This window comes from Lacerta agilis, chromosome 10 (genome assembly GCF_009819535.1).
Source record: "Lacerta agilis isolate rLacAgi1 chromosome 10, rLacAgi1.pri, whole genome shotgun sequence".
NCBI classification, from domain to species: Eukaryota; Metazoa; Chordata; class Lepidosauria; order Squamata; family Lacertidae; genus Lacerta; species Lacerta agilis.
This window is the reverse complement of record NC_046321.1, coordinates 43414824-43442701: the sequence shown is the minus strand read 5'-3', so window position 1 is coordinate 43442701 and position 27878 is coordinate 43414824. Positions and strand designations below refer to the sequence as shown.

The 27878-nt window shown below is 45.1% G+C and overlaps 1 protein-coding gene across 3 annotated transcripts; it reads left to right on the top strand.

Annotated features, from left to right (window-relative positions):
• The first annotated feature begins 5617 nt into the window (after window positions 1-5617).
• Window positions 5618-26867, top strand: DYRK2 (dual specificity tyrosine phosphorylation regulated kinase 2). 3 transcript variants are annotated; one of them, XM_033163411.1, is made up of 3 exons: window positions 5618-5803; window positions 6792-6937; window positions 25058-26867. In XM_033163411.1, the coding sequence occupies exons 1-3, from the start codon at window positions 5722-5724 to the stop codon at window positions 26657-26659; spliced, it is 1830 nt and encodes a 609-aa protein (XP_033019302.1). In that variant the 5' UTR covers window positions 5618-5721; the 3' UTR covers window positions 26660-26867. The 3 variants fall into 3 exon arrangements, with proteins under 3 accessions (XP_033019302.1, XP_033019304.1, XP_033019303.1); XM_033163413.1 differs by lacking the exon at window positions 6792-6937 and having other exon boundaries at window positions 5714-5803; XM_033163412.1 differs by lacking the exons at window positions 5618-5803; window positions 6792-6937 and adding an exon at window positions 7129-7303.
• Window positions 26868-27878: the final 1011 nt, after the last annotated feature.

The window sequence follows — 27878 nt, the reverse complement described above, 5'->3', positions numbered from 1 at the left end:
ACCTCCCCTGGGATGTTATAGTAAATTAATTAATAATGAAATATAATAGACAACCTGACCCTTTCTGCAGCCGCGAGCAGAGGATCCCAACACTGTCCATATGGCACTGCAGCGGTGGCACCGGCAACCCGCTATGTACAGTGCATGTGCGGCATCACTATGTATGATGCATGCGTTGTATGTAGCGATGCTGCGCATGCTCGCTACGAAGCGTCGCCCTGTCCCCGGGTGCATGTCATGTTTGCCACTCCGGGTGCCCGAGTGGCTTCCTTCGCCACTGTGCTGCGGTACCTATTTATCTACTTGCAGTGGCGTGCTTTCAAACTGTTAGGTTGGCAAGAGCTGGGACAGAGCAATGGGAGCTCACCCTGTCACGGGGATTCAAACCGTCGACCTTCTGATTGGCAAGCCCAAGAGGCTCAGTGGTTTAGACCACAGCGCCACCCGCTCCCTGTAGTATATGTACACTAGTAAAATAGGTTTGGATGGTGATCACACAAGACAGGGCCTTTTCAGCATCGGTTCTGCAGTTGTGGAACCCTATTCCAGTTAACATTCACATGCTCCCTTTTATTTATGGCATTCCTGGAAGCCTTAAAAACATAACTTTTTTTTAAAGTTGTCTTTCTTTGAATGAGTTTAAGTGATCCAGTTCAGTTTTTCTCATCCATCTACTTGTCTGTTTCCACCCAATGCTTCATATTCTCCCTGATACTCTCTTGCTTTTGTGTCTCCCTCTATATTGCTTTGTGAGGGCTTGGCCCCGAAACACAACTAATCATGAATGAATGTATGTATGAATTTTTATTTTCATTAACCAAACTGAATAAATGAGGTGGAACCTAGTCTAATAAGGCTGCTTGGATATCATATGTGAAACTGATCTTAGTCCATGTCTGCACTGCAGGTGAAACCACAACTGGAATTTCCAGGTTCTTACTTTTAGGTTCTTACTTTGAAATAATATAAATGTGCTTATCAAAAAAAAAAAAAAAAGAGTGCGGTTACTTATTTACTTTCTTCAAAGCAGAACTGATTGCCAGGAAGTAGCATCCCCGCCCCCAGATTCAAAGCTGTAATACTTTATTGGTGGGAAAATGTAATCTCTCTGCCTACCCAAAAGTGCATCTATTGCAATTGTGATTACTGTTCTATGCAGCAGGTTGTGATTGCACATTGTCCGGTGGATCTATTGGAGAATAAGCACAATATCAATAGAGTTCAACCACTCCGCCTGTTCCCCTCCTCGTTGCAAATCTGTTTCAAACTTAGGGCATGTTGATTTAATTGACTGGTTTGTATAGCAATATTCTGGTTTGATTCGTTAATCAACTCACATTATGCTTCAGTTCCCACCTGCCATTGTTTGGAAAATAATTTGTTGGTAGATCCTCTGAAGAAGGCTGCTGGTTATTGCCACACAGCGTGTGTCATGGAGATAATTTCCTATATTGTGGATTGAACAACTTTCCCAGGGCTTCTTTCAGTTCTGAAGCACTACCACCATGAGGTACCAAGGGCACAGTTAAGAATGATTGTTTTGAAAAGGCCACACTTCCAGTGTTATGGATCATATTTCAAAATATGGACTCAAAATGCACTGAAGTCAGCCAAACCAACAGAATTCACTACCATGATAGAGAGGGAGAAAATCATAGACTAGGCAAAAGCAAAGTGCCGTCCATATGCATGCTGATAACTTAACTTTTTTTCTTTCTAGTCCAGTGAGACTGTTTGCTTCTCTTTATAAGTAAGAAATGCTACATTTCACCTTTTTTTCCAGCCACACCCTTCCCATGCCCCTACCTTCACATTTTAATGGCCTTCCAGATAATCAGTTATTTGAGCAACAATTCACAGACATTGCTCCATTTTAATGCAGAAGTGGTTCTGCTTTTGTAATGTCACATTTTCTCAGCACTGAAATCACTATTTGCAAGGATGCTAAAATTCTTCCTCGGCCCCAAGGAGTTGGCTCCTAGGTACAAAAATGTGTATTAGGAGAAATTTGGTGAATTTTCATGAGGATTTAAAGAGAGTTGCAGATTGCGGGAGAAATGTGAACTGTTTAAGATTGGGAAAAATGTGAAACTGAGAGAACAAAAACTGACAGATCGTTCATTCCATCCCTAGTGAAAAAGTCCCATTAAAGACATTTCTCTCCTGCAGCAATGCACTTCTTCCATTGCCATGCCTTCTTCTCACCCAAGGTCTGAAGTGCACATCTTCAATGAGTCTTTTTAAAGCTGCAAACAGGCCACCTGCCTCCCAAGGTGGATAGGGTTGTGCACTGCCCTTTGGGAGCAGACAACTTGTAAGAATGTTGTGCTAATGGAAAACTCAGTTTTATCTTCTTGATAAGCTTTAAGGCTTCTAAAATAAAGGGAAGCTGTTCTTACTTCAAAATTACTAAAGAAATTGACAAGTGATGGTTGCAATTCTCATATGAAAAACCTAGTGTGTGAATGTTACAGATAGGTAGCCGTGTTGGTCTGCCATAGTCAAAACAAAACGAAAAATAAAAAAAATTCCTTCCAGCAGCACCTTAGAGACCAACTAAGTTTGTTCTTGGTATGACCTTTCGTGTGCATGCACACTTCTTCAGATCCTAGTGTGTGAAGTCACCCCAAGAATGTTATAAGCAGGAAGGCTATCAATATGCAATGTGTTTTAAAAGCTCTGAAATACCATAGTTTTGACAACATCTTTGACAAAGTCTTTCTGCCCTATAGCTAGGGATGCATTTGTCAATTTTTGGCTTCTCACAGTTCCTCATTTTTCTACTTGTTAAGTTCAGTTCTCCATACCTGTGATTAATATTTTTTAAGTGCTCTTGAAAATCCATCAGCATTTTAGTACACATTTCTCCTGATGTTTTTGCAATACATATTTCCCTTATTATTTATATTTTTCCCACTAGGATCCATTTTTTTTATGCCATTTACACTAATATATGCATTTTTAAAGGGTGGCGCTGTGGGTTATACCACAGAGTCTAGGGCTTGCCGAACATAAGGTCGGCGGTTTGAATCCCTGCGACGGGGGGAGCTCCAGTTGCTCGGTCCCAGCTCCTGCCCACCTAGCAGTTCGAAAGCACATCAAAGTGCAAGTAGATAAATAGGGACCGCTCTGGCAGGAAGGTAAACGGTGTTTCCGTGTGCTGCTCTGGTTCACCAGAAGCGGCTTTGTCATGCTGGCCACATGACCCGGAAGCTGTCTGTGGACAAACGCCGGCTCCCTCAGCCAGTAACGCGAGATGAGCGCTGCAACCCCAGAGTCGAACACGACTGGACCTAATGGTCAGGGATCCCTTTACCTTTACCTAAAGGGACATTTTGCCTTAGTACTTGCATTTTGTACACAATACTCTGAGAACTGCATTGCAAAATTTGGAGATGTGAATTTCGAAGGATGGCTTCATGTATTCACGTGTATTTTTGAGGTGGCGGGAATGCAAATATGGCAGTTTTGCCTTTAAATGAGAACTGATTCAAATCCCCCCCTCCCTAACTGCAGGGAAAATATTTTATAACCATTTCATATACCTAAATAGAGTCATTTCCTGGTCCCTTTTGGCTGAACTGTGCCTTAACCCACACATACAGTACTTATCATCCTCTCCACATATAATAATCCCGTCCCCGAGTTGACCATGGCCTCCCTCCACCCGTCATCAAGTGTTTTAACCATGTTCCTCCGCTCTTCATTTGAAGTGTTGCCCACAATGCAGCTTCATTGCTTGGATATTTATTTATTGGTTTGCACAATGAGGAAATAATGGGGAAATCCCTGTTTCCTACTGAAAACAAGCCCTGCATGATGCTAACAGTTTCCTTGCACTGACAGAGCTCAAAGCCCAATAGAAAGCTTTTGTGATTCCCTCTAGTTCACATTCTTGCACTCTGAACTTTTCTCATTTCTGCCTAGCAGAGAGGGGGAAACTCTGCTTACCCTTTTTGGGTATCCACCTGTTTACAAACATCTGCAGGCAGAGAAGGTATTCTCCCCCCTGACCACACCTAGAGGAGGGCGATTTGATTTACTCGGCTTTCTAAGGAAGAGGAGGACCAGAAGCCACAGATGGAGCCCTGGAAGAGGGTCCTGGGGGGTCGCTGTCCTGTCTGTCAGCTGTTTAATGGAAGGAAAACGTGGACGAATATGCAACCCATCCCAGGGATCCGATTTCGGGAAGGAGCTTCCACTTCCAACACTTCCCCGTCTGACTGAGCAGCATCAAGGGCACGCTACAAAAAACGTTGTTTCCTTTCCGGTCCCAACCCCATCTCTCTTCCTCCGCCTCCTGCGTGTTTGCTTTGACCTTCTTCCGAGAGCAGCCCTTCGAAAGCAGCTTCGCTCAAGGCTGCTCCCTCAGGGATCCCTTGTCGAGCAGCCGCTTCTTCCCGGCCCGCCGCCCTCCAGCGCTTCACACCTCCCTGCCCCAAGTCTCGCTCCCTCGGAGTCCCTCCCTCTCCTCGGCTTGGCTTTCCCCGGCGCCCACCATCCGCACAAAGGGGAAGCCCCCTCGAGGGCCGAGCGCGACCCGCGCTCGCCTCGGAGATGGGCCTGAGGGGGGAAAGCGGGCCGCGGTGGGGACGCCCAAGCGCGCGTTTCCTGCGCGGATCCAGCGAGGTGTGTAGGGCAGCAGGTGACAAGGCGGCGATATTCGTGCTTAGAAACACGAGGGAGGAGAAGAGGCTGGGCTTTTTGCACGGACTCCAGTCACGGAGTGGCCTCTGTGTGTGTTGTGACCAGCATAAAGTGGGGGCTGCCCAGCTGCCCTCATTCCCCGCAAGCCTTGCTTTCGCCGTGCCCTCCGCCTCCCGCTTCTTTCCCCCACTCGCTCATCTCCCCCGCCCGCCCCACACTTCCTAGGGAGGGGGAGAGGAAGGGGACGGTCCCTCCAGCTCTGCCGCCGTGCGGAGGACAGCTGCAGCCCCGCCGGGAGAGGCGAGGCGAGAGGGCAGGGAGGACATGGGGCTGCTGCCGCCGCTGCTAACCCCCCTCCCTCCCTCCATCCCCGGCGGGGTGGAGACTGCTGCTCCTCCCGCCTCCGTTTTCTTTCGCCCGCCCCACGACGGCGACGACGCGCGGCCTGTTGGGTTTTTCTTTGAAAGTGAAAGCGCCCTGGGCGCGCAGAGGCGGCGGGAAAGGCTTGCGCGGCTGCGTTAGAGGGGAGGGAGGAGAAGGGGGAGCGGGGGGCGGAGATTGCAAGCCCCCCCCCCCGCGCACTCAGGGCGGGCTCGGTTTGTTCCTGTCGCTGAGAGGAGAGAGGAGGCGGAGGGGGGGATTCTCGCTGAGCCGCCGCCGCCGCCGCCGCCGTTGTTCCCTGACGCGAAGGGACTCGGGGATCCTGGAAACTGGCGGGGTGATGTGTTTGGGCCGGGGGGCGGCGGCGGCGCTTTTGCTGCTGCCGCCGCCTCTGTTGCCGCTGGAGAAAGGCGACGACGACGAAGAGGAAGAGGAGGAAGACAAGGGGGCTCGGGCCAGGGGGGGCCGTTGCCCGGCGGGCCCGGGCTTGTGGGGGAGACGGATGCCGCGGAGCAGCGCGCGGCTGCGGGGTGTAGTTGTTGCTGTCGCCGCCGCCGCCGCCGCCGCCGCCGGCGAGGAAAAGGGTCGGAGAGGCCGAGCCGGAGAAGGAGCGGAGGAGGCAAAGATCAGGAGGAGCCGCCGCGGCGGCAGCAGCAGCAGCCCTGAAATGTATTCCCCTCTCCTCCAGCGGCCATGTTAACCACCAGGAAACCTTCTGCCAGTGCTGCCGGGGCTGCGGGAGCCGGCGGAGCCGCGGCTGCTTCGTGCCCAGGCGGTAAGGAGGACGAAGCGTTAGCAGAGGAGCGAACCACTTTCACTTACCGCAGCCCCTTTGCCCCCCACGCGCCCCCCCCACGCCCAGGCCGAGCGCTGCAGACCGAGCCCTAGCGGGTGTGCGTGCGTGTGCGCGCTTCATCCTTTCTCTTCAGCTGCTCCTCCAAAAGTGGTCGTGTGCGGGGAAGACACGTCTCTGCACGTTGCTGCTGCTGCTCACTCTCTCTCCCCCCCACCCCACCCCCCATCAAAGTCTCCCTGCGCTCGGCCTGGGAAGCGTTTCGCAAGTCAGCGAGCTTTTCTCTCTCGAACCGGGAAGTTTGGGTCAGTTCGCAAGTGGGAAGGGCAACTCGAGCACGACAAGGGGGTGTTGTATGTTTTTCCCAGAGAAAGGGCTGCCTTTGAAGCGGGGGGGGGGAGGAGAGGAGAGTTCTTGTCCTCCCGATTCCGGACTGATAATCGGGGTGGGGAGACCGAGGTGATGTTGCTGTTTCTGGGGAGAGGGTTGGTCTAGTTCCCTCGAGGCAGAGGCGAGAGGTTGGAAACCGAATTGGAGGCGTTAATTCCTGTCCTCTTCACAGCCAGACAGACGGTGCGGGGAGGGAGGGGGGGGATTGCGCCGAGCAAATCCAGTTTGGTTCTCCACTTATGCTCCTAATGGTTGTGGGTTAATCGTGGATGAAAGGTTTAACTGGGTTAATGAGCGATGGCCACCGCTCTCATTAGCCCTCTGCGCTCAGACTCATCTCCGCGCGTGTCCTCTGGCGGTGGCGGTGCCACGTTTGTGGATTAGCCCCTCATGATCCAGCAAACAATATTGCGACGGCAGCAGGCCGGGGGAGAAGAGGAGGGGCACTGGCGGGGAGGGGGCTCCTTCGGCTCCCTTTCCCATTTCCTGAGCCACTTTCCCCTGCCTTTGAACCGAAGCCTGCTCGATCTTGCTCGGCTCTCCGTGGCGCTCAGCAGCTCTCTTCTCCCTTCCTCCGCAGGCAGCCGGGGAGGAGGCGACAGCGCCCGCCAGTTCCAGTCTTCCCCGGGGATCGGGGCCGGAGGGGCCTCCCGGGCGGGCGCGGGGACCGGGCCGCCATCCCCCATCGCTTTGCCGCCGCTCAAGCCCAGCAGCGCCGCCCACACGGTGAGACGGAGACACGGGGTGGGGAGTTGGGTGGGTTGGTGGGGCAGGCGGGCTGGATTTATTATTTGCAATGGGAAGTGAAGCCTGTCAGCCCTTAACCCCTCCAGCTTAGTCCTCTCCATTCTCAAAATACTGTGCCAGCCTCTCATAAGCCTCCCCCCTCCACCAGCCCCCCCATTGCTCCTCCTCTCCCGAGTATTAATAGCAATAAATGTGCTAGGTACAGTCAGGCTGCCAGCCAGCCTGTCTGAGTGGGATCTGTGAATGAGCCGAGGAAGGACACCGGCTGAGTATGGAAGAGCTCTATTAATTATCCACAGCATGTCTCAACACGTCTTGGTCCTGTTACCGGTCTGGTTTCAACAGGTAATTCTGTGGAGATGGGAAAGAGGAGGGAGAAGGCAACTTTCCCAGCTGCTTAGGGATCTTGCCCTCATTGAATCTTCCCTGTGGCACTGTGGACCACTTAGATAATGTTAGGTTCTGGGTTTAATGGTCTCACACCCCTCCCTCCTACCACCACTCTCTAGGTGGCAATGTTTTTTTTTTCACTTGCTCCAAATTTGTGGCAAGCCAGTCTTTGCTTCATGTACGGGGTGGGTGGGTGGGTAGGTGTGCTGTTTGTTCCTCTGCTGGGTGGAGGAGTCTGGAGAGCACCACTGTGTGATGAACAGTTTTGGGTGGAGGTGGAAGGGCAGTCAGGTCACCTGTGGCATGAGTCATGTCAGTGTGCTTTTCTGGCATCTGCTGTGGCCACTTTCCCCACTGCAAGCAACAAATCTCTCTCGGGGGGGGGGTGTAGTTTGCTGGAAATGTCCCTGAAGCTGCCCTATGAGACGTGGGTCTCTATGAGTGAGTGGGTGACTTTTGTCTACTTACCTGCAAATCTGGGGCATGAACTGCATCCGAGTCTGTGCTCCACAGATTTCAAACAACAGGAGAGTAAAAGAAACTACTTTGCCAGTCACCATCGTGTGGAGGGCAGCCCTTGTGTTTTTACTGAGAGGAGTCACTGCGGGTTTTGGTGCTGCAATGCTTTCTAGGGCTTCCTTTCTCTTAATAAGGCAGACCCCACTTCATGCTTCAGCCTATTCCATGGTCTAATGACTGTTTGGAGAAAAGAGGCAGAAACAGCTTTGGAAAGTAGGCTAACCACTTCATCACTGAAGAGTGGCCTTCTTTCTCAGACTGAAAAAATTAGTTTCCCCTCCTAATTGTCAGAACTTTTCAGATAGATTGCCCATTCCTAGTGGAACAACAGGGCCACTAATGGGTGAGAGAATGGCATTGTGATTGTAAACACAGTTAAATTAGGCAAATGGGTGTTATCTGGTGGAATTACTTACAGGGCTATGGTTTTTCATGTTATCTTCCAGTTGTAGCTAATCTGCTGGGATGCAATCTCCCAAGCTTGATAATTATGAAGGGTGGAGAAAGATTGTCCGTTAGGCCAGAAATAACCTGTATAAAGGTGGTGTAGCAGCAGCATTGAACCTGAAAAAGAAAAGTAACACTCGCTTCCATGAAAGCTCTAGTCCTCTGTATTCCTTTGACGTAGCAATTGCATTTTTGGAATTCTCTCTTACTTTTAAAAAACTTTTTAAAGGTATGACTGATGCGATTTCTTAGTTGTAAGTTAAATTGTGGGTGGGTGGTGCTTAATTTCTGCAAACAAATGAAAAGATTGCGGAGCTTACATTGGGCTGCAAGTCTTTGACCTGGAAATCCCTTTCCTCCAAGATATGTGTAGTGCTGGTGGCTGTGGGCAGAGGAGAAAAGGAAGTGACACTATACTTGTAATAGACATACATCATTTTTAGAGTGATTCCTAATACTGAAAATCAATTCCAGAGCCAAACCTGGTCCAATTAAGACCTGCAAGGGAGTACATATCCACATTTGGACATCAGCATTGCACTTCCACTGTTCCAGTGTCATTAAGATGATCATTCAATGGCCTTAAATATACATGTATTACATCAAGAAGTATGCATACATGTTATATGGTAGTGGATGCATGCAAGTAGTGTGACTTCCGTGTAGTACGGTGGTTGCAGATAGTGGGGAATATTGTTTATTTCACATGGTAAGTGTTGCCATGCAAAAATGCATGTTGAGTATGCTCAAATTCCTTTTATTTAGAAATGCCTGTAGACCAAAACATTTCAGGTCCATTTAACTTTCCTGGAGGTGAAAAGGAGTGAAATGGCTGGATGCAATGTTAGGTCAGGGGAAAGCCTGTGGAAATTTGCATTTTCCTTTGCTTTTTCTCCCGTGGATTTGCAATGACTAAAAGGTTCAACCATAAGGGGCTCTTCGAGTGGTTGAAGATCTTTTCAGTGGGTCTGGATTCTCCTTGATGACAACAATCTGATCCCACCTACATATAATGTTTTCTCCAGCCTTGCAACGTTGGAAAGGTTGATATCACACAGGGAGAGGTACAACTTCCCCCTTGAATAAAGCTAACTCATGAATTCAATAATCTCCTTCTTAAAAGAAAATATAATCCTCAAAATACAATCTGCTATCACACTTCTTACTCAATGGGTTATTAATGGTCTGCATTCAAATTCTCCTACAGTTTTGTCCCTTAAGCAGACTTGATCCTAGTTTGATTTTACTCATAGAATAATATGAGAGTCTGAAGCCAGAGATGGGAGATTTCTCAAATGCCTAAGTGATCTCATATGGGGAGGTGCTGTTTGCCTTAAAAGAAGCTTTGGCTTGTGCTCTGTATTTATGGCAACCTGTGTTGCTAAGCAGATGGACGACTGTGTGTTATGAGTGGAGCTTTCTCAGACGATATGGCTTTGTTCCATCCCCCAGCACTTCCATTGCACTGAAAGTCTCTGATCACAGAGGTTTTTTATCCTGTATGAGGGGCCGTCACTCACTTTCCTTTAAGATTATTTGCTTCTAGTGTTCTCTTTCAGTCCAGCTGTTTTCTTTCCTAACCTGATCCTGTGTTTAGCACCCTGTGTTTGTCCTTGGGTAGCTGGCGTTCAGAACCCTGTTCAACCATAAAACTCAGTAGGTGGTCTTTAACAAGTCTCTCTTGGCCTCAGCCCCATCTGTAAAAAGGAAAAGAATGCCCACTGGGATATTGTGATTAAAGCACTTCACTTATTTTAAAGAAACTTTGTAAGTGAATGATAACAATAGCACAGCATCTATTCCCCAATCTCCACATCCTCGTGTCGTTGCTACCTTGTCTTCATCATCCCATCTGTTTCTCGTATCCATGCCATGTTGAAGCGAATATGATTTCCCTTGCCTGTTTGCTTAGAGCAACATGCCCACCCCCCACTCTCACAACATTTACCTGTGAACATTACCTGTTTTCACTTTCCTTAAGTTCACTCTCCTCTGCGCTGTTAGTCATGCAGTTTAGTGCCTTTCTCCAACTCCTGGGAAACTTTGGCCCATTTCATTGTCACCACACCCAGCAATTCTAATCTCCTTGAGATTCCTCTGCAGTCCATAGCTGTCAACCTTTCCCTTTTCTTGCGAGGAATCCTATTCAGAATAAGGGAATTTCCCTTAAAAAGGGGGAAAGTTGACAGCTATGCTGCAGTCTGGTCAGCACATTATGGCTGCCATGGAAGCTATTTTATTGAAAAACGCCTGAACCACATGGTGACATGTTTCACATGGGCAGCTTACTTTAAGATCACTGCTACCATGTACAGTTATTTAAACTGGCACCCATGCAATAGTAATGCATTGTAAAAGGTGCCTGGATATCTGTGTGCTGAGAGGTCCAAACTGGGAGGCGAGGTGGGAGGAAGCTAAGCTGCTGGACCAGTAGCCTCTTATTTCAACAAAATCTGGTCATTTCACAAAAAAAAAACATAGTCAAGCCTCACCAAATTCTCTGCCACAGATTTAAATTTTGTAGAGGAAAATTGTAAGAGATGGAATATTTCTCTCCTGAATCTGATATATATGTGTATCTCTCTCTGCCCCCTTGCAATCTGCTTAAAGTGTGGAAGAATTCATTCTCATGGTCAGATGCTGTTTGCATACAAAGTGAATCAATTAAAATCATGATTTAAGTCATGAAGGAAAGGGGGGGTTAAATCTTTGATTTAAAGCAAGTTCCCTATTTTGAAATGCACATGTTTCCTGAACAAGCATGCAAACTAACTTGTTCCTATGACAACTAAAACACACTGGTTGCAAAGCAATGGTGCCTTATAAAACCTAGGAACAGAATCCAAAACTTTTGACCATGCCCTTTGAATTGCCAAATTATGTTGTTTTAAAGACAGGATACATATTTTTACTTGACCCTCTATACATATGCAAGGATAGTAAGCAGTATCACCTACATGAAGGCTAACGCTTTAATATGGTGCACATTTATTTAGAAGCCTTGGTGATCAAAGGAAGTAAACATATCTACTATTAGAATGTAACAATTGTCGAGAACTTTTCAGAAATGAGGAGGGATAATTACTGGGCCAATTAGTGGTTCTTCAGAAAGGTAGTGTCCCTTTTGTTCATTAGCATAGCTATAAATATTCATCCTCTGAAAACTGAAGACACTGCAAAGCTTAGACCCTTGGAAGGCATAAGTCAATTTTCATCTGGGCTCAGTAGATTAGTAGATCAGTCGATCACGGTGCTCAAAATATAGATTGAGATATTCCAGTAGTTCTGTCAATGATTTGCAGTAGATTAGCAAGTGTTTCTGAATTAATTGTTTAACCATAGTAATGTAAGAAAGCCTGGGGGGGGGGGAGACAGGACTACAAGTAGATTTTTGTGTGAAAGGACTGAGAGTTCAGTTCTGGTACTGAAAACAAATCCCTGGGCTGAGCAAGAGGTACCTTGCCTGATTCTTTATTCTATCAGTCTCCCTGTGCCACTGTGTTTTTTTAAACCTGGTTTTGGATCAGGTTTAACCTGGTTGCTGGATCTAGGAGTTCATAATAAACAAAGGAGATCACAGAATCCTAAAGCTTTCCCCCAGTCCCACGTTCAGTAGAGAATCCTGGTAATGGCTTTCTTAGTCACTGGGTCAAATGGGAAGCCCGCCATGATGTGTGTAACAAGTGGGACCTGTAACAAAATATTTGTGTGGAGTGCTCCTTTTTTGTTTCTCAGTCAAGTCAGCCAGTCATGTCCGCTTCCAGGGTATTCCAGTACATTCCCCATCCCACCTGGTTATCTACAGTGGTACCCCGCAAGACGAATGCCTCGCACAACGAAAAACTCGCAAGACGAAAGGGTTTTGCGATTTTTTTAGTTGACTCGTAAGACGAATTTCTCTATGGCCGTGCTTCGCAAGATGAGGCATTTGTCTTGCGCGGTACTACTGTAAGAAGAACCCTCCCTGCTTGCCCTCGCTCTCGTCGCTCGCCCTTGCCGCTCGCTGCTCGCTCTCCCCCTCGGTGCAAGCGGCAGGAGTCGGGGCTGGGCTCGGGCTTCCGCTGGGCCAGCAGGGAGGCGGCGCTCTCACCGCTCACTCTCCCCACACCTGGCTTCCTCCCGCCGCCGCTGCTCACTCACTGCTTTCCCCACACCCAGCTTCCTCCCGCCGCATGGTTCTGGGCGCCTGCCTCCTCCTGCCGTGTCCAGCATTGCTCCTGCTGGGTCCAGCTGGCTCGGGGCATGCGGCCCTGCTGGGCGCTGACCCAGCAGGCCTCCTCCTGCTGCTGCTGGCTCCTGGAGGCTCGGGGGGCTGCTGGGTGCCAACCTGGCAAGCCTCCTCCTCTTCCTGCCATGGCTTGGCGCCCAGAACTGGCTGTTGCTGCTGCTGCTGAAGTGTTAACAAAGTGCCCAGCAGCGCTTCGCGGATTGCCCCGAGCCGCGACAGGAGGAGGAGGATTCAAATTGCTACCGTACAGAGCACTGCTGGGTCCCACTGGCTCGGGGCTCCGCGCGGCAGCTCTTGCTGGGTCCCGCTGGCTCGGGACTCCACGTGGCGCACACTGCGGCTACTGCTGGCTGCTGCTGGCTCAGGGCCGCCTCTTTCCCGCCCCTCACGTGCCTCGCTTGGGGTCTCTCGGCACCACCAGGAAAGACTCAGCGTGCACCTCCTCTCGCCGCTCGCTCTCCCCGCTGGCTCGGTGCAGGCAACAGGAGGCTCCGGCTGGGCCCAGCCAGGCCCAATCCCCCCCTGCTGCTGCCGGCAACAAGCTCTCCCCGACTTTTCCCCCCATAGGAACGCATTAATTAAATTTCAATGCATTCCTATGGGAAACCATGCTTCGCAAGACGAAATTTCCGCAAAACGAAAAGACTTGCGGAACGAATTAATTTCGTCTTTCGAGGCACCACTGTATTAGCATTTTAGTCAGCATTCTCTGGTCATTGGGCATTGGACTGTTTGGGTTTTTTGTCCCCCTCAAGGTCCCCCCCCCTAAAGATACCTTGGAGGTTCTCCAGACCCTGCTGATACCTCTTTGCTATTTGTGAATGGTGCCCTTTGGGTGACAAAAGGATCCATTGTCATCTGTGTCTTTCACAGAGGTAATGATGATGCTTTGTTTACAATGTTCAGAAGTCAGGCACCCTGCCCCCCAAGTTCTTTCTGTTACATTGAAAAATAGCCCTTAAATCAATTCCTTGTTACATTATCATGATTCAGTTTGAAGAATGTGCAAACTTTTAACCTTTTAGTTCGTAATAAGTTCCAATTATATTCATTAATTGAAATTTAATTAAATGTGTTGTATCATCTATTTTGTAAAAAAAAAAAGCACTTTCTGTTTATTAAAACAGAAGCTTACTGTTTTTTAACAATCAGATTTAAATTTAAGAAATCTGATTCTTTTTGTGTGGTCATCCTTTTTTAAAAAAACCCTACTTATATATGATGAAGTGCTTCTTCCCGCACCACTAAATAATTGCAATCACCAAGTGAAAATGGAGCCTATTTGTACACTCTGAATTAAATAACATTGATTAACTGTCCCTTTAAACACGTTTGCTAATAAAATTATTTGTTGCATTGAAAGCCTATTTTTCCTCCAAGGAGCTCAAGGCAGCGTATTTGCTTTCACCCCATTTTTATCATCGCAATAACCCTGAGAAGTACTGGTAGGTTGAGCTGAGAGACAGTGATAGTCTCAGTTGATATGCCCAATCGATCACTGCCCTGTGCAGGAGACCATTCCACGTGATAAAGGAGTTGGGCCTTTTGTGTAGTGGCCCCTGTGCTTGGAGCTCCCTCCCATCACACATTAGACAGACACTGCCTCTGTTGTCTTTTCAGTGCCTACAGACCTTTTAAGTGGAGATCTTTATCCCAATCTGCAGCTGTATTTTAAACTATTTTCTAACTGTTTTTACATGCAGAATTGTTTTTTAAATGTTTGCGTTGTTTTTATAATATGGATCTGTTGTAACTGTTTTTATATTTTCGTTGCTTTTACACTTTTCTTGTTTTGTGGATGCAACTTGTTTTATTTGTTTTGATTGTTGTTTATTTAATTTTTCTAACCCACCCTGGGACCTTGTGGTGAAGGGCGGGTAAAAAAAAAATGCAATTAAAAGTGATTGGCCAGATCACCCAGCAAGCTTCACGGCTGACTTGGGATTTGAATCCACTCTTGAACTCCTGGTATCCATGGTTCTAGTCCAACATTAATCATGGATTCCCTGCAGGGTCAACATATTTACTATGCTTTTATTCCCTGTGAGCCAGTTTGAACATCGGAAAATGAGCCCATGCTGTGCTTCACTGCTCTGAAGCCTGCCAGCTCTTCCTCAGTACCCTAAGGCTTGATTTTGGCAGTAAGAAGCAGCAGCAGCTATATAGTAAACTATTCTGGGTCTAGGTTAAGTGTCCCATTGATCAGTCTGTATCCAATGCAATCTGTTTAATCCTGAGAACCTTCCAAGTAAAAACTTTGTTCAGGAGGAATTGTCTTTGCATTCCTGAAATTGACGCAATCATGTTTTCACCCCTTGTATCAGAGATGGGGAACATGTGTCCTTCAAGATGTTCAACTACAACTCCCAGCATCATCCCTGAGAATGAGCCATGCTGGCTAGGGCTGATGGAAACCAATGACATTGGAAGGGCCAGAGCTTAACCACTCCTGATGTATGCAATCCATTGTAATTTTTTTACAGCAATTAGAGATGTATGAATTTTCATGTCAAATTTAGCATCTCTACTGATGTCCGTCATAGCATGTTTTTTATTGTGATGTGTTGGAAGACCGATCAAAACCGTACCATATCTGATTTATAGTCTTTGGAAAGAAAAAAATGCACCAGAGGGGAAATCCAACAGTCTAGTTCATGCGCCCTTTTCCATTTCCCCCTTGCCTTTCTTTTTATTATAAGAATAAATGCAAAATTCAAGGCAGAGTTTCTTCAGTCTGTAAAGCTCCCTGTAATTCCAGTGACAAGGCAGGGATAATTACAACTTTAAAAATGTGACAATTAATTACAGTACTGTTGTTTTGTAAAAGAAAAACCCTTGAAATATGGAGTCAGGACTGAATATGCCTATTTTAAAAAGTCCACGAAGGCATTCAAGACAGGAAGAGGAAAAGAGAAGGAACAAAAGCAGCGACCTCTTTACTTGGGACAAGCATTTCCATGGAGTTTTTAATAAAGCCATTTCTGTTTGTGCTCTCATTAGTTCTACTGTCCCCATAAACAAAAGTTGCAGCTGAAATAAATGGCTGCAAAGCATGTTTCACCTGATACCCCCATATGCTCTGCTATATGATGAGCAGCACAGCTGCAGCCGGCTGTCTTGAACAATCCTGCAGAGGAAAATACTGTATATTCTAGAACAGCCACTTAGGAGCATTCTGTTGCTTTCCTAGATTATTTTCTCCCTTGCTCTGACATAACTTTCTAATGCTTTTATTGATTTATAACAAATAAGCCAAACAGAACAAGAGCATAGCAGGAGCCATAGTCCCAACGAGACAGAAAGTAGATGCCATATCAAAGACATATGATATCAAAATTTCATGGACAAAGAGTTATGTACACCTGATTTTGTGGTACAAGAAACTAAGTCTCACCAGATGACATAGACTTGTTCTGGGTTCTCCTTGCTTTTAGAAAAATGTAGTTCATGAGTTACTTTCTCCGCAAAATAGCCAATGCCCACATATTTTACACCAAAGAAAAAGCTGCAGGTCTTGCAACTTTTCCATTTCTGTGCAACAGAGATCCTAGCTGCAGCTGGATACGAGTTCTTTAAAATGAAAGTTTTTTCATTTTATCAACCTATAAATTTGGCAAAGAGAGCTGTGGAGCAGGTTGAATAGAGCATTTGAGCATGTTAAATCCCAGACATATTTTTAATACATTGCCACATAGGATTGTTCCAGTGAGTATATACAGTACACATTTTAAAACTTTTTTGGGGGGCGGATATTTTTGGTTTCCTTGGAAAAAAGAGTAGGAGGTGATCATCACTGTACCACACTGATATATACTACTCATAAGAAGGAACTATCCAGATACTCTCCAGCAGCTATCAGCCATACATAATAGTTTATTATTTATTATTTATATTCCACCACATCCATGCGTTCATGGAAATCATGTGGGAGCCATCTCCTAACTGATGCAAGATGTTGCTTTGGAATTGCATTGACATAATGGATTATCTTGTACTTTAATCCTGCTTGCTGGTTTCCTACAGTCATCTGATCAGCCTCTGTGAGAACAAGATGCTGGACTAGATGGGCCATTGGCCTGATCCAGCAGGCTCTACTTATCTTCTTTAATTCCTTTGGAGCAAATAACCACAGAATATCTGTTTGCCATGGGAAATTTCATAGTCACAGGACATAGCACCTAGGGCTGACTAAAAACAGCTGTTCCTCTTTTCCAGGCACTTATTTTTTATAAATATAAAATAAAATAAAATAAAATTTTCAAAAACACAATAGGATTCTCTGGATTATTTCATATCTTTGTGATCTAGAGAAGAATATAGCTGTTCTCTGTATAGGTAAATTATGTAGTTAATCAGTACCATTTATATTTTAGTCTTCAAAAACGAGCTTGGAGGACTATAATGGTTCAGGTATCTTTGGTCCTTTTATATAGTCTTTCTATTTCCTTCTCTACACATTCCTAAATTATGAAATTCTTCGATTTCCCACAGTGGTTGTGTGGTTGAAAAGAGCTCTGTAAAATAGCATTTTAAAATATATTCTCAGTTCACTTCTTCAAATTCCATAGTTTAGTGTATGCAGCAGGGGGTGGGGTGATAACATTAAACTTTTGAAAATTTCCACCTGGACAACCATGTGGGGGGGGGAATACTTTAATAAATTGTAAAACTGCAGAGAGATGTGTGAACTTATCTGGTTGTGAGCAGATCAGTGCAAGCCAGATGAGATTTTTTTAAAAAAATTGCTGGTCTTATTCAGCTTTATTATTACAAGGACATTTTTTTATGTATCACACTGAACATTTAGCTCAAAGTTTCTTTGCTGTAGCTCATATCCATTGGTTGTGGTGCAGGAAATTAAATTTCACCAGTGAAGTCTTCAGAGACTGCATATCTTAAAATAAAAATAAAAATCAGCCACAGTATCTCCAGAAAATGGCTATTACTGACTTAGATTCAGGGCCTGCTCTGCATGCACGAGTCGTAAGCACTTCTTCACTCCTGACTAGTGAATTGGCAACCCAGAAATGTATTTCAAGCTTAGAAGTTATGTCCATGGTGCAAATTAGGTAGGGAGAGTGTTGGTGGTGGTGGGGATTTGCAAATTGGCAAATGGGAAGTTTTGTCATCTCACAGATTTATTCCAGGTTATACTTCCCTCCTTGTTTAGGTACCCTCTGTTTGAGGACAGAAAGGGAATTAGGAAGTAGTGGTAGTGTGACCTCAGACAAGAGATGAGGCAGCATTGGGAAGAGACCCTGGTGCAAGTGGGAAGATGTTTTGCTAGTTTCCCATAAGATTGCAGTCTCTTTTACCTTGAGGGTTCCTTAAATTACAAGAGGGTGCAGAGATGATTGCTAGAAAGAGTAGTAGAAAAGCCTTCTTAAGTGGTTGAGAATAATCTTGTTCTACTTTGCATCCAAGCCAGTGTCTAATGACTCTTAAATTCTGTATGAGTCACTGGAAGCTTGTCATGGGTTCCATAGTAAGCAGACAAGCTTTCTTGAAAGGCAGTAATTCTGCCATTACCAACATTGCCTTCTAATGTGCAGCCACAGGGGAGTGTTGGTGTTGGTAGGACCCGAAAGGTCTGTCCAGTGATTCCCATTACCCTATGACCCAGGGTACTCTGCAGCACACAGGGATCCAGTGAAAGCTCATACCAAGAACAAACTTAGTTGGTCTCTAAGGTGCTACTGGAAGGATTTTTTTAATTTTTAATTTTGTTTTGACTATGGCAGACCAACACGGCTATCTACCTGTAACAGAAATCAATCAGTTCCTCAGCAGAAAAAAATCCATATGGAAAGTCTGAACTTAGGTTGGTTCAGATGCCTCATCCATGCTGGTGATAAAGCAGGTTTGTAAGAATTCATCTTTCCTGGGAATGACTGATTCTGCTGAAGAACATATGTCTGGATCTTCAATTCAAATAGAAAATAGCATTGTGAAAGATGATAGATAGATAGATAGATAGATAGATACTTGTCATTGTACATAGTACAACGAAATTGAATGCCATCCCACCTTTACAGTCACATATATGCATTTATACATTTACAGCCACACATACACATACATACCATCCATCACGACTCCCCAAGATCATATCATTTGGTTACAGCATTTAAAATAGTTATAGCTCTTGGATAAAAACTGTTTTTTAGTCTATTCGTTCTTGATTTAGTTGTTCTTTATCTCTTGCCTGAAGGCAACCCTGCAAACAGACTATATCCAGGATGAGATGAATCCTGTAAAATGTTGTTTGCTTTTTTGAGACAATGGGAGCTATATAGTTCATCCAAAGATGGGAGAGGATGACCAATAATCTTTCGGGCTGTGGTTATGACCTTCTGGAGCATTTTCCTATTGGTGACTGTGCAACTGGCAAACCAAGCACAGATACAGTATGTAAGAATGCTCTCTATGCTGCCTCGATAGAAGGACACCAGCAGTCTCTCACTCAGCCTTTGTTGCATTAGATTCCAAACTACTTGCAAACTGGGTGTCCCAAAGGGTTTTCTGTGTTTTGGCTCTTCTGTCAGTTTCAGCAGCTAGTGAAGAAGTGAAGCTTCCTTAACCCTCTGGCTGGGTTCATATTTGGCAGCTGGTCACCCATTCAGATGTTTCTTTGACTGACTAGAAGCTGTTGAATCAGCGTGTGGTTAGCAAGTGTATGATTAACTTCCCTTTTCTCATTCATGTTTCTAAAACTAGGAGAGGCTCTCTTCTCCAACATGTTTTCAGAACATCTTGGTTTTGGAGTATGATGAGTTTCCAAGCTCCCATTAGCTGTAAGAATTGTTTCAGTGGTTTCATCTCATACATTTCCAAGCAGCACCTGTGGAATGAAATATACCATAGGTTGGGGAAGAGGAGCTATCGAGAGGGCTGGATCTTGAGCTCCCCCAGCGGTGGCAAACCAGCACCCTATGTACGCTAAAATTTGGTACCCCTATCTCTTACGCTTCATTCTACAGTATTGTTTTGGTGCCCCATTCAGCGTTGCGCTCCATGCAACTACACCAGCTGATGTCAGTTATATGGTGACAACTTGCTCACCTAATTTCCAACAGGGCAGAATTAGCTACTTGCCAGGCAGGAGCTGTATATGGTGTGTCTGTTTTGTTCTTTCCTAAGCTGGCAGAGGGAATAAAAGCTTCTTCAGCTACTCCACTCTGTCAAGAAGTTGGAGTCTCTTTGATTAATTCTGTTTGGTTTTACTTAACTGCATTATCACAACTATGACAGGGCAGGTTCAGTGTGCACTGGAAGGGAAGAAAAGTCAGAGAAGACAATGACGAACATCTAAAAGCATCAGAGTGGCAAAAGAGGACGTATACAAACTAACCTCTCATGGCTGATTTTCTCAAAGGGATCCAGGGTTGTGAGTCATCTCCTGGGATCTCTGCAGCCTCATTTATCCCAATGCTAATTGCCTTGGGGTTGATGGTGCTTGAAGTCCTCCTTGGTGCACAATTAAAATGTAGGGGCTGTGATGAACATAGGCCAGTTTTATCACTGACCCTAACTCTGAAGCCAGGGTGGGGTCTCTTGTCAATTGTGAGCTGCAGGAAAGCTTTCGCCTTGCTAGCAAATCTTTTTTGCAAGGATGCATTATTGTTGGTTTAACTAGTTTAATTACAGAGCACTTTGGAAAAAAATGAAGTTGTGGCCTAAGGGTATGTGTTGTGTTCTGTGTCTTCATTTCAGGGGAGTGAGTGAATTATGAAGCCATTTCTGCATAATTGGGTTCCTTGCTTTTTTGAAGCGTTCATGATAGTGTGTAGACTACCTGTGTATGTACGTTCTGTATACACATTGACTCAGTTCAAACTTCTGAGGTCAGAGCCAGGAACAGCAGAGTATGCTCCATATGTTGAATATACACAGACATCTGAATGATTGAACAGGACTCAGGCTAGGGCTGCTGTTTCTGTAAACAGATATTATATTTTGTTGGTTACTTAATGATGTGGGTTCTCTAGATGATGCACAATTAATAATAAATAATAATAATAATAATAATAATAATAATAATAATAATAATTTATTATTTGTACCCTGCCCATCTGGCCGGGTCTCTCCAGCCACTCTGGGCGGCTTCCACCAAACATTAAAATACATTTAAAATACATTTAAAATTAAGCAATTTAAAACATGAAATAAACATAATACAATCAAAATACACACCAAAATCCAATAAAATTAAGCCCAACATACAACCCTATACATCACCAAGTTTAACTTCACAGATAGGCTGAGTTTAGAAATCATTTAGAAATCATTGACTCCATTCAACTGGAGTTAAAGGGGAGTGTACCACAGAGTATGTGATTTTAAGAGTGCTGCTTACAGTTACACTAATGTTTTTTTCCAGTTCTATGGTAACGTCAGCTAGAGTGGGGATAGGCTAGTTGAATTTATTTCATTTATATCCAAGACTGAGCACAACAGAGTCACAGGGGAATGCAACTTAAAGCTCATTTTCATGACCAGCTGAAATATATGAGTGTGGCTGCTCGTGCTGATTTCTAGTTGCCACATATAGAAGAAGTGTTGTGTGCCAATGACAAGTTGCACATGTGTGTATTGTCACACCTTTTGAGAGCCTTGGCCAAGTGCCACTCAGAGCAGCCTACAAGAATCCTGTATATCATGGCCATCTGCCATTGAACTTGTTCATATGTAACAGAGAAGAGATTGTGTTGTGGCTGCTGCATTCCTCCCCAAGTCCTCCTCCTCCTGCTGTGCTATCCAGAGCTCAACCATGGTTTGTCTTAGTGTGCCATCTGAACCCAGGCTCATGGTTTGTTTCCTCCAGACAATGCATGAGCTGTAAGCCCAAGAACCAGTCAAATGACTGCTTCTATGAGTATACCAATGAGTAGAAGTTAGTATATATAGCACAGCACTGACATGGATACATCTGTAAAGACCAAACAGGGCTGCTATGCTGGAGTGGTTATGAGACCTGAGACTAAGTGGTGCATTTTAGATGTACTCTTTTTGTTGAGACTGGAGAAGATGTCACAGGGTGTCCATGCTTAGCGTTCATTCTGTCTGGAAAGTTTGGGATAAGATCACCCATGACTTGAATCAAGAATAATCTGGGTTTTAAATTACGATGCTGCAGGCCTCTCCATTTTTATGTGGTTCCCCACAACTTGTCCTGGTCCTCATTAATAGAGCCCCATTGCTGTTTTGGTGATTGTTTCAGACTGTATCCCCGCTGAATGTGTCACTCAAGGAAAAACTTTTTAAAAAGGTATTCAATTAGAATCAGGTTCCAAAATGCTTCCTGGGAGGGTGGTTGTAAAAGGTGAATGGATGGGATAGTACAATGTTACATGTGCACACATCCATTCCCTTCCTAGAAGAGCTTCCTTTACTGAAAAACTGGGTGAGCATGTGTGAGAGAAAAGGGTGTTTGCGCTTGGGGTGAAACTCTCTGGCTGCACTAATCAAAAACTAATCAGATGCTACCCGTTTTTGTCCTCAGTGAACCATCTGATATTTATGAGAGGTCACATTTTAAACTATAGGTTCTTGATACAGCTGGACTTTTCTTTCTGCATATTTCCTGCAGAAACGGTTGAAAACAAGTGTTTTGGCAGAGGTGGTTTATCTGCATATCACCATTGTGACATTATCCTAGCTTCTGCCAGCCTAGCAGTTCGAAAGCATGCCAGCGCAAGTAGATAAATAGGTACCACTGCGGAGGGACGGTAAACAGCGTTTCCGTGCGCTCTGGTTTCTGTCATGCTGGCCACATGACCCAGAAAGCTGTATGTGGACAAACACCGGCTCTCTCGGCTTAAAAACCGAGATGAGCGCTGCAATGCTATAGTCGCCTTTGACTGGACTTAACTGTCCAGGGGTCCTTTACCTTTTACCTTTACTTATTATTCCTAAATGGTGGGATACTGTTTGGCAACAAGTCAGCTGGGAACAGAATAATGTAAATTTCAGTGTGTTCTTATGGGACTCAGGAAGGAGGAACCTAAATAGATCTGATAAACTTGTAATGGTTTGATAAAAGGCATATCCTTATTGATTCTGACTCATTCTCAGTGACCAACACAGCGATCTTGTAGCCAAACAAGTTTCTAGGAAATTGATGCAAAACAAACAAAAGGTCACTCCTCTTTCACACACAACTCTTTCTCCCTTGTATCCCTTTCCCCACCTCAAAACAGCATTGCAGAGGGAAATGTTGCCAAAGATTTGAACAAATAGATCACAGGATATTTTCCAACCCAGGGTTTACAACACTTAACATTCTTAATTATGGGGGGTAGTTTTGTGGCTATGTGCTTGTGCTAAATGGACTTGCTGATGTCAATGAGGACAATACTAGTTTCATTTTTAAAAAAAGAAAAGGAAGAGAAACATGAACACTACCAGATGGTGGTCTTTGGATGCGAATGAGAATGGCATCATCCAAGTTACCGTATTTTTCGCTCCATAGGGTGCACCGGACCATAGGGAGCAAGGGAGCAGGGACTCTTATCTCTCTCCCGATCTCTTGCTGATCAGCTGCTGAGCGGGGTCCTATCAACACCCCCTTTTCTCTTTGTAAAATAAAAAACATGATCCTCTTTTAGCAATTTGGCTCCAGGGACCACCATTCGCTCCATAAGATGCACAGATATTTCCCCTTACTTTTTAGGAGGAAAAACGTGCGTCTTATGGAGCGAAAAATATGGTATCTTCCTTTGTTGTGGCATGTACTGTGCTACTGTTTGAGAAAGATCCTGTAACTGCAGTAGCAGCAGAAGTTCTGCAAGCATATCTGTAAATGGGACTGAAATGACCTTTAACGTTTGTGCTGTAAGTAGTGAGGGACCACAGTAGTTTGGCCTTTGACATGTACATGTGGAAGTAGCCGGCAGGACTGCATCACTCTCCTCTCTTCCCAACACAGGGCGTGACTGCCAGTTGCAGAGAGGAAGAAGGGCAAGGCAGCAGGAAGTACACTGTAGGTGCAGTCTCAGTAGCATCGGGTGGGCTGTGCCCACACTGTGCTGATCTCCTCATTGCCTTGTCTCCCTCTCCCTCATGGTAACTGGCAGCAATGCATGGTCTTCGGAAGAGAAGAGAGCAATGTAGCCTGCACGGCCCTGTCCAGCTGCTACTGCATGTTTGAGGGTCACAACTAATTTCTTAAGTCAGAGAGTCATGACTATATTTTTCAGATGTATATAATCAACAAGGTAACGCACTAGTTGTCAGGCCATAGCTCATGCCTTGCGGGATGCCATACAACCTCTATGGATTCAAGTCACCTTGGATTCTTTGCTTTCCGTGGTAGTCTGAGCACATTCGGAAATGTTACTGCTATTGCAATTTCCCCAGCTTTTTGGAAGGGTCTTCCTAAGTGGGGTGTTCAAAATCACAGGGGTACCCTTAAAGTCAGGATGGCAAAATAGTGTTGCCCTGGTATCAAAGGCTTTCTGGTATTTTGCTGCTTCTGAAGACACTCACTGATAGGAAATAGGGCATTACCTGGAAACCTGACAATATGCTGTGACATAAAGCTGTTGGATTCCCTTGGCCCTCCACATTTATATGCTGTCATTTCTCTGCAGCGTGTTGATTTGTAGTGCAAAGGTGGCAGGTACATGCGGAATTCTCCCTTAGGGTAGCGGTTTGGCTAATTAAAGTTTGGGTCTTCGAATCCTTTGTTTCAAAAACACATATGACAGCAGCCAAAAAGCTTACACTCCTGTATCAACAGCAGTTGCTCTTTATCTCTTTCGAAAGGCAGTTTTCTTTTTCTTTTTTAAAGTAATTTTGGCATTGTGGGAAGCAGTAGCAGCCCCCCCCCCCCAGATTGTGAAGTATGTCGAACTGCCAAAAAATGTGTGCAGGAGGCTGTAAAATAATGAGCAATAGAGACAGATTTTTAATGTATTATTGTTGTTGTTATTTTTATATGAAGCTCCTCCAGAAATGTTACATTGAAGAATTAGGGTTAGACATCAAAGATGTTACATGAATAAATAACAATGTGACTTCAGGAGTTCAAATAGGTGTAAGCACGCACAGCTTCTGGGATAGATGATGAAGCCAGTGGGTATTTTGAGAACCCTATGGGTTGGATCCAGACCCCCTTCCTTTAACAGAAGGGATTGATCCAGTTGAGGTTCTCACTGAAGGATTGAGGGAGAAGAAGATTTTTTGTGAATTTCTCTTCCTGCAAAACAGCCTACATTGTTCTGGAGGGTCCACTGACTCAATAGAGAACATGTTCAGGGGGTTGCAGATGGAAGGGTGGAAAGATAATTGAAAATTACCCCCTTTCCTTCAATGAGAGAGCGAGTCCCTCGGGTGGCGTTCTGTAGCCTTGATCAACTCCAGTGGTTTAAATGTACGGGACTTTGGGTATAGGGACTTTGAGTGGACAAGTCAGTCATATGTTTTTTGAAAAGTCCTGTTCCATCAATCTTTTATATTGTTTAGGAAGCCTGTGGGTTGTTTTTATAACTGGAAAAATATGCTTTATATTTCAGGTTGGTGGAAATAAGCACACAATGAATGAGCACCTACATGTTGCCAGTCACGGGCAGATCCAGGTTCAGCAGCTGTTTGAAGACAACAGCAACAAAAGGACTGTTCTGACGACACAACCAAATGGGCTTACAACAGTAGCGAAGTCGGGATTGCCGGTGGTGCCAGACAGACAACTGGACAGTGCTCATAGGCGGCAGGGGAGCTCCAGCTCTTTGAAGTCTACAGAAGGGCCAGGGAAGGTGAAAGCCTCCCCCATGATGCCAGATCAAGCAATGAAGCAATACATGCAAAAACTAACAACCTTCGAGCATCACGAGATCTTCAGCTACCCTGAAATATATTTTGTGGGTCCAAATGCGAAAAAGAGGCAAGGTGTAGTTGGTGGTCCAAACAACGGGGGATATGATGACGACCAGGGATCTTACGTGCAAGTTCCGCATGACCATGTGTCCTACAGATACGAGGTCCTGAAGGTAATTGGGAAAGGAAGTTTTGGGCAAGTGGTGAAGGCCTACGATCACAAGATGCATCAGCATGTGGCCCTGAAGATGGTGAGGAACGAGAAGCGTTTCCACCGTCAAGCTGCAGAAGAAATCAGAATCCTGGAACACCTTAAAAAGCAGGACAAGGATAACAACATGAACGTGATCCACATGCTGGAAAACTTCACATTCCGCAACCATATCTGTATGACGTTTGAGTTGCTGAGCATGAACCTTTACGAGCTCATCAAGAAAAACAAATTTCAGGGCTTCAGCCTGCCCTTGGTCCGCAAGTTTGCCCACTCGATTTTGCAGTGCTTAGATGCTTTGCACAAAAACAGAATAATTCACTGTGACCTTAAACCAGAGAACATTCTGTTGAAGCAACAGGGTAGGAGTGGCATTAAAGTGATTGACTTTGGCTCTAGCTGTTACGAGCACCAGCGTGTCTACACTTACATCCAGTCACGTTTCTACCGCGCTCCAGAAGTGATCCTCGGTGCTCGTTACGGGATGCCCATAGACATGTGGAGCCTGGGCTGCATTCTAGCCGAGCTCCTAACAGGCTATCCTCTCTTACCAGGGGAGGATGAAGCGGATCAGCTGGCTTGTATGATAGAACTGCTGGGGATGCCTTCTCAGAAATTGCTGGATTCATCCAAAAGAGCAAAAAATTTCGTGAGTTCTAAGGGTTATCCCCGATACTGTACCATTACTACCTTGTCCGATGGTTCTGTGGTGCTCAACGGTGGCCGTTCCCGGCGGGGCAAATTGCGTGGCCCTCCAGAGAGCAGAGAGTGGGGGAGTGCATTGAAGGGATGTGACGACCCTCTCTTCCTCGACTTCTTGAAACAGTGTTTAGAGTGGGATCCTACTTTGCGCATGACGCCTGGTCAGGCTTTGCGGCATCCCTGGCTAAGGAGACGTTTGCCAAAGCCTCCAACTGGGGAGAAGACATCAGCAAAAAGAATAGCAGAAAGCACTGGTGCTATCACGTCAATTTCCAAGTTACCTCCTACTTCAAACTCAGCATCAAAACTGAGAACTAATCTGGCACAGATGACTGATGCCAATGGGAATATTCAGCAAAGGACAGTGTTGCCAAAACTTGTTAGCTGAGTTTGAATAATCCGATGCTGATAAATAACAATAACAAAAAAAAACATTACGTCACTGAGCCTTACTCACATGAAAAAGTAGCTCAGATTTCTATTTTTATTTGCTCGGTAACTTCAGACATTTGTATTTTTTCAGCACTCACTTTAAATGTGTAAGAAAAGTTGGTTTTGATTTTATATATATATATAAAAATAACATGGGGACAATGCTTTAAGTTTTTATACTTTTTTAAAAATGTTTTTTCTTCTAAACAACAGTTAGCCTTACTATGGAAAATTAGTGTGGCACAATAAGTCTCAGTGGCAGGCCACTGGTTGCAACCTAACCACCATACATTATAGTTTGATGGAGAGCAGGGTCTATGTCCCTCTCCCATCCCATAGTTGATACCGGCATTTCTTGGAGTGAACTTTTAATACTTTCTTATTCCTGGTTTTTGTTAATAGCAGTAGATTCCAGTCCTGCAAACATTTACCTGCATTTTTGTTTGACGATACAGAAAACATTCAGGGGTACAAGTCAGACACTCTGTATGACTCTTTTTAAGAATTTGTATCCATAAGTATGGACAATGAACAGGTTTCTACATTATACTTATAAATATTTATTATATAACAGTGAAAAAGTTGCATCCGTAGAGGGCTTCCATCAGGCGCATTCACAGCAGCGCCTTGCTTACCCCAGATCTCAATTGGCTGTTCCCTGCCAGGTGTTCAGGGCTGCTCTGAATGCTATCGATCCCAGCGTAGACCTGTACTGCCATTCCAGCTTCCTTTATACTGTGGGAATAGACAGAGTTTAACAGTTTCAGTAGTTGACTCCTGTGTCAGCCTGTACAGCCACTGTGTTACCCAGAAAACTTTTCGGTTTGGTACCTCGAATAGCCTTAGCTGTTCCTTCTGACTCCCATTTCCAAGCTGTTAGGTCTTTTTGATAAAGGCAGCCAAGATGATAGGAGCCACTCTCTTCCTTCCACCAGGTTCTGTACTGTGCAATTCCTAAGGCAATCTCTGGATGGATAACTAGCATTCATTTTTACACACGCTACTCTTTTTTATAGGCTGTGAATGACTACTGCAGGGGTAGCCAATGCGGTGCCTCTCCCAGATGTTGTTGGGCTGAAATGCTCATCATCTAGCCATGGTCGGCTGTGGCTAATGGGGGTTGGGAAACACCAGCCCTGAACCACTGAGCTGTATCAAATTAGGCACAAACGTAA

Excerpts from the sequence above, each read along its gene's own strand:
- DYRK2 (XM_033163411.1), top strand. The coding sequence starts at position 5,722 with ATGTTAACCACCAGGAAACCTTCTGCCAGTGCTGCCGGGGCTGCGGGA. Across the intron at positions 5,804-6,791 it reads GGCTGCTTCGTGCCCAGGCG|GCAGCCGGGGAGGAGGCGAC; the intron begins GTAAGGAGGACG and ends CTTCCTCCGCAG. Across the intron at positions 6,938-25,057 it reads CCAGCAGCGCCGCCCACACG|GTTGGTGGAAATAAGCACAC; the intron begins GTGAGACGGAGA and ends TTTATATTTCAG.